This window comes from Tamandua tetradactyla, chromosome 17, assembly GCF_023851605.1.
Source record: "Tamandua tetradactyla isolate mTamTet1 chromosome 17, mTamTet1.pri, whole genome shotgun sequence".
Taxonomy (NCBI): domain Eukaryota; kingdom Metazoa; phylum Chordata; class Mammalia; order Pilosa; family Myrmecophagidae; genus Tamandua; species Tamandua tetradactyla.
Window position 1 is genome coordinate 36,198,113 of NC_135343.1, and position 14,758 is coordinate 36,212,870.

The 14,758-nt window shown below is 33.1% G+C and overlaps 1 protein-coding gene across 10 annotated transcripts in view; it reads right to left on the reverse strand.

Annotated features, from left to right (window-relative positions):
* The window catches only part of WDPCP (WD repeat containing planar cell polarity effector), a 486,016-nt gene that overhangs the window by 153,785 nt on the left and 317,473 nt on the right, over positions 1-14,758 (reverse strand). For all 10 annotated transcript variants that reach the window (XR_013164298.1, XM_077134369.1, XM_077134366.1 and 7 more), the window contains one exon: positions 13,967-14,069. Coding sequence is in view for 9 of the 10 variants with exons in the window: in XM_077134369.1 (XP_076990484.1) it covers positions 13,967-14,069 (103 nt within the window). In the remaining variant the exon portion in view is untranslated. The remainder of the gene's footprint in view (positions 1-13,966; positions 14,070-14,758) is intronic.

A 14,758-nucleotide genomic window follows, 5' to 3' on the forward strand; every position in this document is an offset into this window, starting at 1 on the left:
CCATCATTCCAAATACAAACCCTGTACATTTCAATCCCCAACTACCCATTCCCTATCTCCACTCCATCTCCTGGCAACCTTTTTTCTAAATTCTGGCTTTATGAGTTTGCTTATTCCAATTATTTTTAATCAGTGAGTCCATATGGTATGTATCCTTTTCTGTCTGGCTTATTTCACCCAATATGACGTCGTCAAGGCTCATCAGGCTGTTGCTTGTATCAGGACATCATTCCTTTTTATGGCTGACTAATATTCCATATTCCATTGTATGTATATACCACATTTTATTTATCCATTTACCAGTTTAGGGACACTTAGGTTGCTTCCATCTTTAGGTGATTGTGAATAATGCTGCTATGCAAATGTCTGTTCAAGTCTCTGCTTTCATTTCTTTTCATTATATTCTTAGAAGTGGGATTGCTGCCTCATATGGTAATTCTATACTTAGTTTTTGAGGAACTGCCAAACTATCTTCCACAGCAGCTGTACCATTTTATATTCCCATCAGTAATGAATGAGTGTTCCTATTAGTTGCATCTTCTCCAAAATTTGGTAATTTCCTGTTTTTTTTTTTCAACAGAAGCCATTCCAATGGGTGTGAAATGGTATCTCATTGTGGTTTTGATTTGCATTTTTCCTGATGACTAATGATATTGAGCATCTAGTCATATGCTTTCTGACCATTTGTATATCTTCTTTGGAGAGATGTCAGTTCAAGTCTTTTGTCCATTTTAAATTTGGATTGTTTCTCTTTTTGTTGTTAAGTTGAAGAATTTACTTATATATATGCTGGATATTAGACCTTTATCAGATATGTGGTTTCCAAATATTTTCTCCCACTGTGCAGGCTGTCAGTTTACTTCCATGATAAAGTCCTTTGAGGAAACAAGTTTTTAATTTGATGAGGCCCCATTTATTTTTGTTTTGTTGCTTGTGCTTTGAGTGGAAAGTCTAAGAAATCAAGGCAAACACAAAGTCCTGAAGATGCTTCCCTACATTTTCTTCTAGTTTTATAGCTTCAGTTCCTACGTTAGGTCTTTGGTCCATTTTTAGTTGATTTTTGTGCATGGTGTGAGGTAAGAGTCTTCCTTTGTTTGCAAACGGAGATCCAGTTTTCTCAGCACCACTAATGGAAGAAGAGACTATTCTTTCCCAATTTAGAGGTCTTTGCAACCTTATCAAAAATCAGTTCGCCATAATGTGAGTTGATTTATGAACTCTCAATTCTATCCACTGTTCTAAATGTTTGTCCTTGTGCCAGTACTGTGTTGTTTTGATTACTGTGGCTTTGTAATAAATTTTAAAATAGAGAAGTATTGAGTTCTCCAACTTCATTCTCATTTTCCAAGATGGCTTTAGCTATGCATGGCCACTTACTCTTCTATATAAACTTGATGACTAGATTCTCCATCTCTGCAAGGAAGATTGTTGGAATTTTGATTGAGATTGTATAGAATCTATAAATTACTTTAGGCAGACTGACATCTTAATGATATTTATTCTTCTGATTCATGAATACAAAATACCCTTCTGTTTACCAGTCCTTTACAGTTTTGGTTACATTTTTTTCTAGATATGATTCTTTTAGTTGCCATTGCAACTGGAATTTTTTCTTGACTTCTTCTTCTGATTGTTCATTGTTTGTGTATAAAAACACTACTGATGTTTGGGTGTTGATCTTGTAACCTATTATTTTGCTGAATTCATTTATTAGCTGTAGAAGCCTTGTAGTGGATTTTTCAGAATTTTCTGTATATAGGATTATATCATCTGCAAATAGGGAAAGGTTACTTCTTCCTTCACAATGTGGATGCCTTTTATTTCTTCTTCTTTCTTAATTGTTCTGGATAGAACTTCTAGCACAGTGTTGAATAATAGTGGTGACAGTAGGCATCTTTACCCTGCTCCTGATTCTAGAAGGAGAGCTTTCATTCTTTCCCCATTCAGTAGGATGTTAGCTGTGGGCTTTTCATATATGCCCTTTATCATGTTGAGTAAGGTTCCTTTATTTCTAGAGTTCTAAGTGTTTTTATCAAGAAGGGGTGCTGTATTTTGTCAAATGCCTTTTATGCATCAATTGAGATGATCATGCATTTTTTTCCTTCATTCTGGTAATGTGAACCAACCTTGCATACCAGAGATAAATCTCACGTGATCACAGTGGATAATTCTTTAATATGCTGTTGGATTTGGTTTGCTTGTATTCTGTTGAGGATTTTTACATGTATATTCATGAAAGATATTGGTCTGTAGTCTTCTTTTCTTGTGGTATCTTTATCTGGCTTTGGTATAAGGATGATGCTGGCCTCATAGAATGAGCTGGGGAATGTTTCCTCCTCTGCAACTTTCTGGAAGAGTTTGAGCAGAAGTGAGTTAAGTCTTCTTGGAGTGTTTGGTTGAATTCCTCTGTGAAGCCATCTGGTGCTGGGCTTTTTTTGTTGGAAGGTTTTTTTATTATTAATTCAATCTCTTTACTAGTATTTTTTTTTAAGGTCTTCTGTTGTTTCTTGAGTCAATATAAATAGTCTGTGTTTTTCTAAGAATTCATTCATTTGATCTAGGTTATCTAATTTTTTGGCATACAGTCATTCATAGTGTCCTTTTATAGTCTTTTTTATTTCAGTGGGGTCAGTGGTAATGTTCCCTTCTTCATTTCTGCAATTTTATACCTGATTATTTATATCTGATTCAAATTCTGAGTATTTGTATCTTCTCTTTTGTTGTTTGTTAGTCTAGCTAATAGTTTGTCAATTTACTTGATCTTTTCAAAGAACCAAATTTTGGTTTTGTTGATTCACTCTATTGCTTTTTGTTTTCACTTTCATTGATCTCTGTTCTAATCTTTGTTATTTCCTTCCTTCTGCTTGCTTTGGGTTTAGTTTGTTCTTTTTATTCTAGTTCTTCCAGCTTTGAGGTTAGGTCTCTATTTTGAACTCTTTATTCTTTTGTAATGTAGGCTTTTAGAGCTACAATTTCCACCTCAGCACTGCCCTCATTGCATCCCATAAATTTTGTTATGTTGTATTTTCATTTGCCTCAAAATTTGTCCTAATTTTGCTTGTGACTCCTCTTTAACCCACTGGTTCTTTAAGAGTATGTTGTTTATTTTCCACAAATTTTTTATTTTTCAAATTCTCCCTCTTTTATTGATTTCAAGCTTCAGTCAATTGTGGCTAGAGAATATACTTCATATGATTTCAGTATTTTTTAATTTGTTGAGACATGTTTTGTGAATTAACATTTGTTTCTATCCTGGAGAATGATCCATGTATACTCGAGAAGAATGTGTATTCTGTTTTTGTTGAGTGAAGTGTTCTTTATGTCTGTGCATTCTCGTTGTTTTAAGGTATTGTTCAAGTCATATTTCTTTTACTGATGTCCTATGTGTTCTCTTTCAATTACTGATAGTTGTGTATTACAGTCTCCTATTATTAATGTAGAACCATTAATTTCTCCCTTCGAATTTGACAGTATTTGCTTCATATATTTTGGGGTTCTGCTGTTAGGTGCATATATATTTATAATTGTTACTCTTTTGTTGAATTATCCCCTTTATCAGTACATGACCGTCTCAGTCCCTTGTAACTGTTTTTAACTTTAAGTCCATTTTACCTGATATTAATATAGCTATCCCTGCAATCTTTGATCATTACTGCATGGTATGTATTTTTCCATCCTTTCACACTTTCATCCTACTTGCATCTTTGAATTGAAGGTTAGTCTCTTATAGACAGCAAATAGTTGGGTCATGCTTTCTATCCATTCTGACCACCTCTTTTGACTGGTGTGCCAGTTTGAAACTGTTGTGCACCCCAGAAAAGCCATGTTTTTTAATCCTGATTTAATATTGTTGGGTGGAATCTTTCTGTTTAAATTGTTTCTTTCAATGTTTTTTCTTGGTCTTTAGTTGTCAGAAGTTTATAAATTGTCTTGGTGTGGATTTCTTCGGGTTTATCCTATTTGTTTTTCATTCAGCTTCTTGAATATGTAGGTATGTGTCTTTAGCCAAATTAGGGAAATTTTCAGCCATTATTCCTTTTTCTTTAGTTGACACTTTTAAACAACTGTATTGAGATATAATTCATACACTTTATAATTGACCTATATAAAGAGTACAACCCCATGTCTGTTATATATGCACAAAGTTGTACATTTATCAATACAATGAAAAGTACTAATCATTATGGAAAAAATGGATAAATTGCAGTTCATTAACACTAAGAACTTCTGTTCAACAAAAGGCAATATTTAAAAAGTGAAAAAAGCAACCCAAGAGTAGGAGGAAACATTTGTAATACATATGTCTATGAGGGATATATAAAGAAATAAAGAACTCCTCCAAATCAGTAAGAAAAAAGGTGGTAACAAAACAAAACAAAACAGGTCTATTCTCAGTAGACAATGGGCAGAAGTCTTGTGTACTTCACAAAATATACAGCCAAATTTCAAAAACGCATATCAAAAGATGCTCAACATCATGAGTCATCAGGGAAATACAAATTAAATCTACGATGTGATACCATTATACACCTTCAGGAATGAATAAAATGAGTGGAGGGGGTTACCAAGTGTTGGCAAGGATAAGAAATGAACTGGGAATTTCATGTACTGACTGTGAGAATATAAATTGCTACAACTAACTCTGGAAAAATCTTTGGAAGTATCTACTAAAGCTGAATATATGTATACCTTAATACCCAGCAGCAATCCCAGTCCTAGAAATTACACCCAACAAAAATGGGTACATATTTTCACAAAGGACATGGAGAGGAATATTTATAATCAACCAAAATGGAAATGCCCATCAACACTAAAACAAATAAATTGTAGTAATAAATTCCAGTATAAATATTATAAGCATTTTGTGAAGTGAAAAAAAGTCAAATGAATGTGTCTGTATGATTCTATTCCAAAGTCAGACAATGCTAATTTATTAGAAGTCAGAAATATTTATCTTTTAGGAGTATGAGAAGGGGGAATAATGGAACCTTTTGGGGTACTGGTAAAGTTCTGTTTCATGTTCTGGATGCTGATTATATGTGTGTGTTCATTTGGTGAAAATTTTTTAAGATGAATACTTATAATCTGTACACTCCTCCAAATGTGTTATACTTGAACATTTACTTTAAGAAGTATACACTCATTTTCCTATGATAGAAGCCAAATTCAGTTCTTTAAAAGCGCATCGCATGATCACCTCATCTATGCATATTCCTTGCTGCAACCCCACGCTTGGGGACAAGAGTTGGTGATGACAGCTAAATTAAGGGAAAAGTGAGTAAAGGAAGCCTATAATTTTATCATTCGAATTGTTTGGTCCATAAATAGATACGCAAACACTAAATAAATAGGTATATCTGTCTGATAGGTATCTTAAACCCTAGAAGAACTCAGAGATTCCTTCCCTCCCTCAATTGCCTTATGGGTGTTTTATTTTTTTAATGTGTAAAGGACTCTTCTGAAGTTTTTTACATTTAAGTGATTTTTTTTGTTAGGTAATAGGAAAAAAGGCCACAAATTCTACAAATCTTTAAAATACAACTTATTTAAATCCTTTTTAAAGGTATTGTTTCCAAGAAGCTTTCTTGAAATTCCTGACCTCAGTCATCTTTCTGATATGTTACACCCTGTCACATCAAGTTACCTTATGATGAATAAACAGAAGAAAGGTTATACATTCAGCATGCATATTACCTGACATGAAAATATTTGCCAGTTATTTCTTCTGCTTAAATGAATGTGTTCTAAAGATCTATTTTATTAACTTAGAAAAATTATAGATTTTACAAAATAAAGAAATTATCATCTCTGTACATTACTACCGTATACACATATATTGGAAATATACTTCATAAGGAAAATATTTTTAGTAGAAACATGTTTCTCTTACACATATTGTCTTTTCTTTTGTTCTTGTATATTAACTATATGCATACAAACTTGCTCTACTTCTTTCTTAGAAGCAGTCTTACCTGGAACGTGGTAATTAGTACAAAGGGAATTTAGACAGAAAATGAAGAAAAAAATTAACTGAAGTTTAACAGAAAATTTACATAGGAAGTATTATGGCACTTTGGCAAACATACCATCTATATGAAAAAATATTATAAAGACCTAAATGACTTATAACAGCTCCAAACACTTTTACTTCTGATTACTAAGGCAACTTGAAATAAGTTCAGATGGAAATTCAATTTAGTTTAAAATTTTAATATATGAAAAAATAATTTTTCTGACTGAGGAAAAGTAATCACTTTTCACATACACAGAAATGCACAAAATCCACTGTCTCCATTAATGTAAATTATCCAGCTACATTAATCAAATCCACTTAACAGTGCTTTTCCTCTATTTCGTTTTGGTATTATAAACATAGCTTTGTAAGTCAAATTGACCATTGAATGAACGATTCAATTTCCTTTAGATTTTGGGCTAGTGCAGAATTTTCCCACTTCATAAATGAAGGAATTGCTTAGCTCGAGGTCACAACCTAAAGTTTAAAAATGTTCAGCTCTATATTACGGTTATAACCTATCAAGTTACCACACAAAGAAGTGACAGAAATAGAATGATACAATGCTCAAAACTGCCTTCTGAACTTTGCTATATTAAAGTGCAGTTAGTATAATATAGTAAACAAAGAAAAGGACAATGGAAACTTTACTTGCTATCTTTTTTTTAGTGGAGGCTTATGCCAAAACAACAACAACAACAAAAAAAAACCCCTCTAATAAATCAGTAGCAAGCAAAATTTTATGGCAGCAAGGAATACAGAAAACAGCAGGGGACTTGAAATAAAAAAGCAATATGGCAAAGTGGTTCAGAGGATGGGATTTGGAGTCAGACAGGAATGGTTTTAAGTTCAGCCTTGACATTCTGAGTTTGTTTCCTCATCTATAAAGTAAAAATATACCTAATACCTAACTCCTATGGTGGTTGTAAATAAGAAATGATAGTAATTCCAGAATAGAATAAATGGTATTTAATTTTATTTTTACTGAAGGTTGGTTCCTTTATTCTCTTAACCTAGCAGTATTCCATTTTTAGATTCAACATGACATAGAAGTTAAGAACATGTGCTCTGAGGCAAAAAGGACCTATGTGTAACAAGTTGTGAAGCTATGCAACCATTAAATGAGATAAGGCATCAACAAGTGTTCAACATATTTCCTGACATATAATAAGCATTGATGAACGGTGGCTAAAATCATAAGCCCTGGATTCTGGCTCTAGCTCTTGTACTGGCCCTCTATGTAACTTTGAGCATGCCATGTAGCCTTTGTGAGTTTCATCTAAAGAATGGGCATGTTAGTACCTGTCCTATCTACCTCTGAGGGTTGTTAGATAAAATAAAATGATGCAGGCAAGTACTCTGAAAGCTGTAAAACCTGATAAAAATAGACGGTGTTATGATTTTGATGGCAGTTGAGGAGTTAAGTACTGTAAAATGGCATTTTAAAATCTACCTTATATAATCAAGAAAACTGTGCTTGACTTCTATTAGGTTTCCAGACAACTACACAAATGATGAGCATTAAAGCTCGCTTTTCTCTGTTGAGATTAGTTTATTATGGTAGGATTAGAAAAATAAAGCAATTAGAAGTTAATATGAATTTTTCTTGCTCATCAATGACGAATAAGATAACAATTGAATTAATGCTCATTATAGTACAGTATATACATACACTATAGTATAGTATATGACAGGTATATTGATGTTTTTTGTTGGGCAAAAATGGCCTCTGGTCTCAGGAATTCACTTCTAACAGGAATGACATATTATTATGTTATCAAGTTAAGTACTATTTTCAAAGCCCTTTAAAGATGAGAAACACTCTATAAATGTTTAGCATTTACTGCTATTAACAGCTATCAAGGTTAAGCTCTTCTTCAAAATACAGCAAATGCTCAGTGAGCTAGTTGTTAAATAACATGATGAACGTGTCAGCTTCTATAATGAGACATTTCATGATTATAGCAATAATTAGAATTTCTATTGTTAGTTTTAACTATTAATCTATTATTCTTCAAAGGTTATTTATTGTCTTAGAAAACTGAGGTACTGAAAAGTAAAATAATTCATTTGATTTATCACTTCAAACTGGTATACAATAAGGTCTAAAACATTCAGGGAAACTCCTTAAGTACTGATGCTGTGTGGCTGTACTGCCCAGTGTGGTAAACCATACTACATGTGGTTTTTGAACTCTTGAAACTATGGCTAGTGTGACTGAAGAACTGAATTTTTAAATTTTATTTAATTTTAGCTAATTTAAATTTAAAAACTGAAACTCAATTTAGTAATTAATAAAACTTTTAGGAATGGAACAATTTGGGTACCTGAATCTATTTCAACTGTAAATTGTATAAAATCTAAATACAGATTCAATATTTCTGATGAAAATTTAGCATCTGAATTGAGATATATGCTATGTACTAGAAAGTTTGTTACATATGTGATTTACATTATACTTATAATGGACAGTGCTGCTCTGTAGGTTCAAAGCCATGTAATAAATTATACATGATATGGACTCTACTCGTTTTATTCTTCCAATTAAACTACAGGAAGTTAGACAGGCATATTTCTGGCAGTTATAGAATCAGAAAGAGCTATAGGTCTTCTCTTTGATATGCAAAGACTTGGCCTGCAGAACCCATGATTTGGGACTGCCTTCACGATATGCTGATAAATGATTAATAGCCAGCAATCCTAAACAAAACAAAATAAAACAAAAACTTTCCAATTTATATAGATTGCCAATTTTTGTAGTGTAAAAACTCCCACCATGGATGATTTCAGGGGCTACCACATGATGTCACTAAACTTAGAGTTGGGAAGAGATGTACAAAATTGGTACTCACTGGGCCATAGGCATTAGCTCCAGAACACCACTGGAATACCTGATGAGTTCCTGACATCTGTTTTTTTTGAGGTGTGTATGTATGTATGAATTTATGTGATAGGGGCTAAAATATATCAGCTTTAGCAAATATATTTATATAGCAAAAAGTATTACAGGATGATTGAATCCAGGAATATAGGACATTTTTTGTTTCTTTAAGCCTGTGGAAAGTGACTATAAAAACCCTTGTTATTCCCTGATTTCTTTTGAGAATATAGATTTATGGTTATATGAAACCACTTTGTAAACCTGTTGAGGATAGAATCATGTAACCAACAAAAGATACATTGAAGACACAATCCCTAATCTTGTGGGTATGAACCCATTTGTAAATAGAACCTTTGAATACGTCAAGATGAATTTCAGGGTGTGGATGTTAACCCATTGGTGATTAGGATGTTTAAAGATCCTACGTAGATGAAGTCAAATTGGATTAGGGTGGATCTTAACTGATACGACAGAGCCTAAGCAAAAGAAATTCAAATGCAGTCAGTAGAAGTCAGAAGTCAAGCAGAAATTAGAGGAGCAGACACAAAGATAGAGACATCACTATGTGACAGGATTGCTGGAACTCTACCGACTCCAGGAGAAAGCAAGCCTTGCCAATACCTTGAGGTTGGACTTGCAGTCTCAACAGCCATGAGAAAATTAATTCCTATTGTTTTAAAAGTCAGCCCATTGTGAGATACTTGTCATAGCAGTTCTGGTAAACTAACAGAAGATTATAAAATATTATAAAGGCACAAAATATTTAATTTTGATAAAGAAAATGTTATCAAAAGAGGAGATGAAAGAGCAATATTAACTTTTTAAATGCCATACAGTTAGTCTTGACCAGTCTAGCCAGCTTTCCTGACTCCCACCTTAGTATTCTTCAAGTTTGTACCATATTACTACTTGAAACTATATACCCACCTACTTTTTGGGGTTGTTGATAGAAGATATTTTTGGTATACTTTACAATAGCCACTTTGGTATTTTATTTATTTTTTAATTTCACAGTTACTAGGAATATTATATCACCAATCTCAAGTAAAATGCCTTTTGCAGAAATTTTAAATGACAGTCATTCTGTCCTAGATCAGCACAATTTGCTAGTCTGACTAATAAGTAAAGCAGAAAAGAAGGGTTGAGACATTTATTCCTTTTTTAAAACAGACTGGTTTCTTTTGCTTAGTAGTAACTATCAATTTATGACTGGATGAGATCTGAAAAGTTGAACCTTGCTTCAGAATACAGGGATCTAGTATTTCAGAATTCAAAAATGTGTTAAATAATATTTTAATGAAGGAAAGGTTTCACCTGAAAATACCTAATTTAGAGAAAATCTATACTTATGGTAATTAAGATTGGTATTATTTAGTATGTCTTATTTTTGATTGACAACATTATGTCACCATAAAGAAATGAACAAAGGTTTGATAATTATGGCATTCTTAGGAACGTTATTGAAAATAACAACTCTCTTTTAAGTTATACAAATAATCCAGTCTTGTGTAGACCTCTATAGCTAAGCAAACCAGTTAGTCTTTGATGTGCTTATAATTATGAAGGGTTTAGGATTACTTCTTTAGGCAAAGATGCCTAGAGGTAGGAAGGTATAGATCAAAACTGACATCATGACACAATAAAGGGAAACTAGGTGAAGTGGAGCCAAGAGTAGGTTGGCATGAATATATCTCTGAAGTCAAACAAGCAATATAATGTAGCCTCTCAAGCAGAGCCTGATCACAGACTTAAAATGTTTGTAAAGTTAAAAACTTCTTACGTATCTTAATTTTTGAAGATGTTGATATTAATAAGAAGATATTTAAATATAAGAGCAAACTTTCCCCTTCAACCAAGTATCACATATGATATAATTTTTATGTACTTTCATAGATGGCACCAGGACTTTACATAACACTGAAAAGGCATTTTAAGAAGAAGAAAACTTATTAAAAGTAAGATTTTTTAATGAGATGGTAATGTGGTCACAACATAACAGGAAAAACACAAAGAAAGATAACATAATTTCAATTTTGTTAATATGGGCATTGAAAAAGAAGTACACCAATTTATTAGCTATCTCTGCATGATAATATGAGTAATCTTTATCATCATTTCTATATAATGCATTCTTTTATTATATTCTCTAAATTTTTCCATTAACCATGAATGGAATGGGGGGGCGGTGTGCATGGTCCAGGAATTGAATGCCAGTCTCCCACATATAAGGTGAACATTCTACCACTGAGCTGAATAAAATTTTAAATCAGAAATAAATAGAATTCAAAAGGAGATGGCTCCTTTTAAAGATATATCTTTTTTTATAGTGTAGTATCTGAAAGATCATATATGATAAATGTGTTTGGAAATATGCATTTGGAAAGATTTATTAATATGCCAGTGTGCAGATAAACACATTAAGTGTAACTGGGAACTATCTTTGAATAGGGGTTCTTTTATATTTTCTTTTCTCTGCCTATGACGATTATATAGAAGTTAATTTCCCATTTTTTTTTTCCCAAAAGAACTATTCTTCAAATCTCATTGTGAAAAAGAATTGCTAGCTGTTTTCCCAATATTCATTCTCTTCTTTTTCTATAGTAACAGGTGTTTTACTGGGTGCATGGTCAATCTTCTAAAGAGGTTTCCCAAACTCTATTACAGTTAGGGGTAGCTTATTGACCTGGTTTTTGTCCAATGATATGTGACCAGAAGTGATGTATAACAATGTGTAACAACTCCTGAGCTGCTGCCTAAAAAGAAAAGGAATGAGCCCTCTTCTTTTCACTCATGATGTTTTCAAAGTTCATCCACATTGTAGCATGTATCACAACTTCCTTCCTTTTAATGGCTGAATAATATCCCATTTGCAAATATATATTTTGTTTAACCATTCATCTGTTGATGGACACTTGATTGCTTCCAACCTTTTCACTATTGTGAATAATGTTATTATAAACATTGGTGTACAAATATTTGTTTGAGCCAAGGAGACCTTTTGAAAGCCAAACACGACCACTTTCTGCTTTGGGAAAAGTTTGAGAGAGAAAAGTTAAATTAAATTGAAGGAATATGAGAGAAAATTAGATTTCTCCAGCAATGACATAAGCTGTGAGAAAAAACGGGACAGAGACAATGATCAGGAATGAAAGGGGGACTCTTTCCTAATTCTACTTGAATCTGAATATGGAATACTTGACTGACTTTTATCACTGGGATTGTGAACAGGCATTCCCCAGTTTTCTGGGACAAAAATAGAGAACAACATTCATCTAAGATGTTTACCTATTGATAGTTACTGCTGTTATGGAATGGTATCTTTGTCAAGAGATAGTAATCTAGGTCAAAGACTAAGGCCTGAAACAAAGACTGAGAAAAGAGGAGTCACAGGGGCTTGGCCAAGAAAAGATATTAGTAGAAATGAGGCAAGCCCTCTGGCAGGGAATTATGGGCTAGCCAGTAACCTGATCACCGAATACACAGGACTCAACATGCAATTTAGTAAATAAAGGAGTTTCTTCATTTCTGTTTTTTTTCTTTTTGAGTGTGTGTGTGGTAATCTTTTTGCATTCCTTTTCCCCATTAATAACTTTAAATAGCTTAGACCACAAGGATGGCCTCTACTATATTTGCTATCTTGGTGGAAAAGGAGGGTACAGAACTACTGAGGAATGTTCCCAGGGAAAAGTGATGAATTGACCTTCTGCCGTGCTTTCCTAAATGGCTAGACAGAGAGGGATGGGATAGTAGTATCTAGATCATAAAACATCAAAATTTCTATTTGCTTGGTATGTTTTTATTATTAGTAAAAAGTAACTTCTCATAAAAATATGAAATAGAACTGCCTCACAGAATTGTGATAAAATTAAATGAGTTAGTATCTGTAATTCAGAATAGTGCCTGGCCAACAAACAGTAAACATTCCAGTCAAAATCCTTAGCAAGTAACAAGATACAGACATAGGTCAATTAAAGTGATTCCTATCTAATATTGTATTAATAGTGAGTATCCCTTAACCACTAGGTATGGAGATTTGAAAGTGGTTTATGCACCTCTTGGGTTCAATCAATTTGGAATTCTCTCACTGTGGGGGAAGAAGAATGGAATCACATTACTGGCAAGTAATAGTCAACACTGGTATTCAGTCTCAGAGCAGCCCTTATTATCTGGCTTGGCGTCCTTCAGTACCTCCTTGAAGCTGGTACCTCTGCTGGTAATGTTAGATTGAGGGTGACAATTGACCCCTTTGGCTGCAAACAGCATTACAGAAACAAAGCACAAGATGATCCTCTGGAGAGGTTTGGTATAATATTTCAAAGCAACTTACAAAGTGGAAATCTTATTAAAACTTCTTTATTTCATTGGATTTCCACAGAGAAATGAATTCCATCATAATTTTTGAGGGTCCTCTGTTTAATCTAAGGATTAGGAAATACCAGAAAAAATGAGAATTGGAATGTCCAGGTATCAATACTGCCAGTTTCGGTGACATTAAGTAAACTGAATTTAGACAAAGAAAGCTTATGTTTCTATTATGGTAATGGACCTTTTAATTCAATCTAAGCTTCTGATGTATCTTCTTTGGAAGACCACACTGTAAGATGACTCTAGAGGCATCTACATGGAAACACATCACCCATCAAACCTGAAGTCCCATGGATATTTTATCTGGTATAGGAGGAAATTCTTATGAGATATGACATGTTTGTGTGTACAAATAAAGGTTATATAAGTTTCTGTGTCAGTTAATATTAATAACAGAACTTACGACATGCTTTTTTCCCCCAAATCTTGTAAAAAGAACAAAGTTTCGTTTTTACTTTTTGTTAAATGGTGACAATAGGAATCACTTATTATCAATTTTCACATTAACACAACTCCAACTCATGTATCCATATTGTATTATTTGTCAAGGCTTAATTCTTCTTAAAAAAAAATTAAAAACACTCTGTCTTTACAAAGAAAGTAATTCAAATTAACCAACCATGTCCTCCAAACATAAATAGAAATTATACCAAATAAGTATTGATTGAAACAAAAAGCATTTTTTAAAACCCAGCATTAATTCTTACCGACTCCAGACGTTATTGATTCGACATCAATGTCGCTAGCTCTTTTTCTTGCCACTTCAGCTAGTGCCAATTCACCCTTATCTAGTGCGAGGTAATAGATGTCCTTTGGAAGCAAAGCAAATAAAAGATTAAACCAAAGTGAATCTTGGTCAAGTTACAAAGGAGATTTTGAAAGAAACATTGTTCAGATAACGATACAGACAGGAAAGCTGCATTTTTTTTTATATTCTAATTTTCTCACTTTCTTTTCTAATATAAGCAAATATTCCTGAACTGTAGAACATAACTATAACTAAAGGCAGTTATTTAAATAAATTATTTTAGGTCTTTATGGAAAAATAAAAGCCTTCAAAAAAATGTTTGACATACTCAGTTTTGTAAGGAAATAAAAACCTTGGTTGCCATTTTCCTTCATGAAGTTTTATTATCTATGGGAGAATGTTCAAAATTAAATTGTATATTATATTATGCTAAGCACTGTATAAACTCAGATTTAGTACTGGGGTCAATCATTTTGAAAGGATGAACTTTAACAGTTTTAAGGTTGACACTAAATCTCTACCACAGAGATCTTTATTTACTAATCTGCCTGGAAAGACACTATATAGTCTATACACTGAGACATTGGTGGGCCTCCTCACTATTCATATATATCTGATGTGGCCTTCAGCAAATGCTATAGAGAATATATCTCTACAATTCCATGCCTCCCAGTCTGACAGAGTTCATGAGCCTTTATGACCTAATGCAAGACATATCTAATTTCTATATCACTTACCAATTGACTGACCT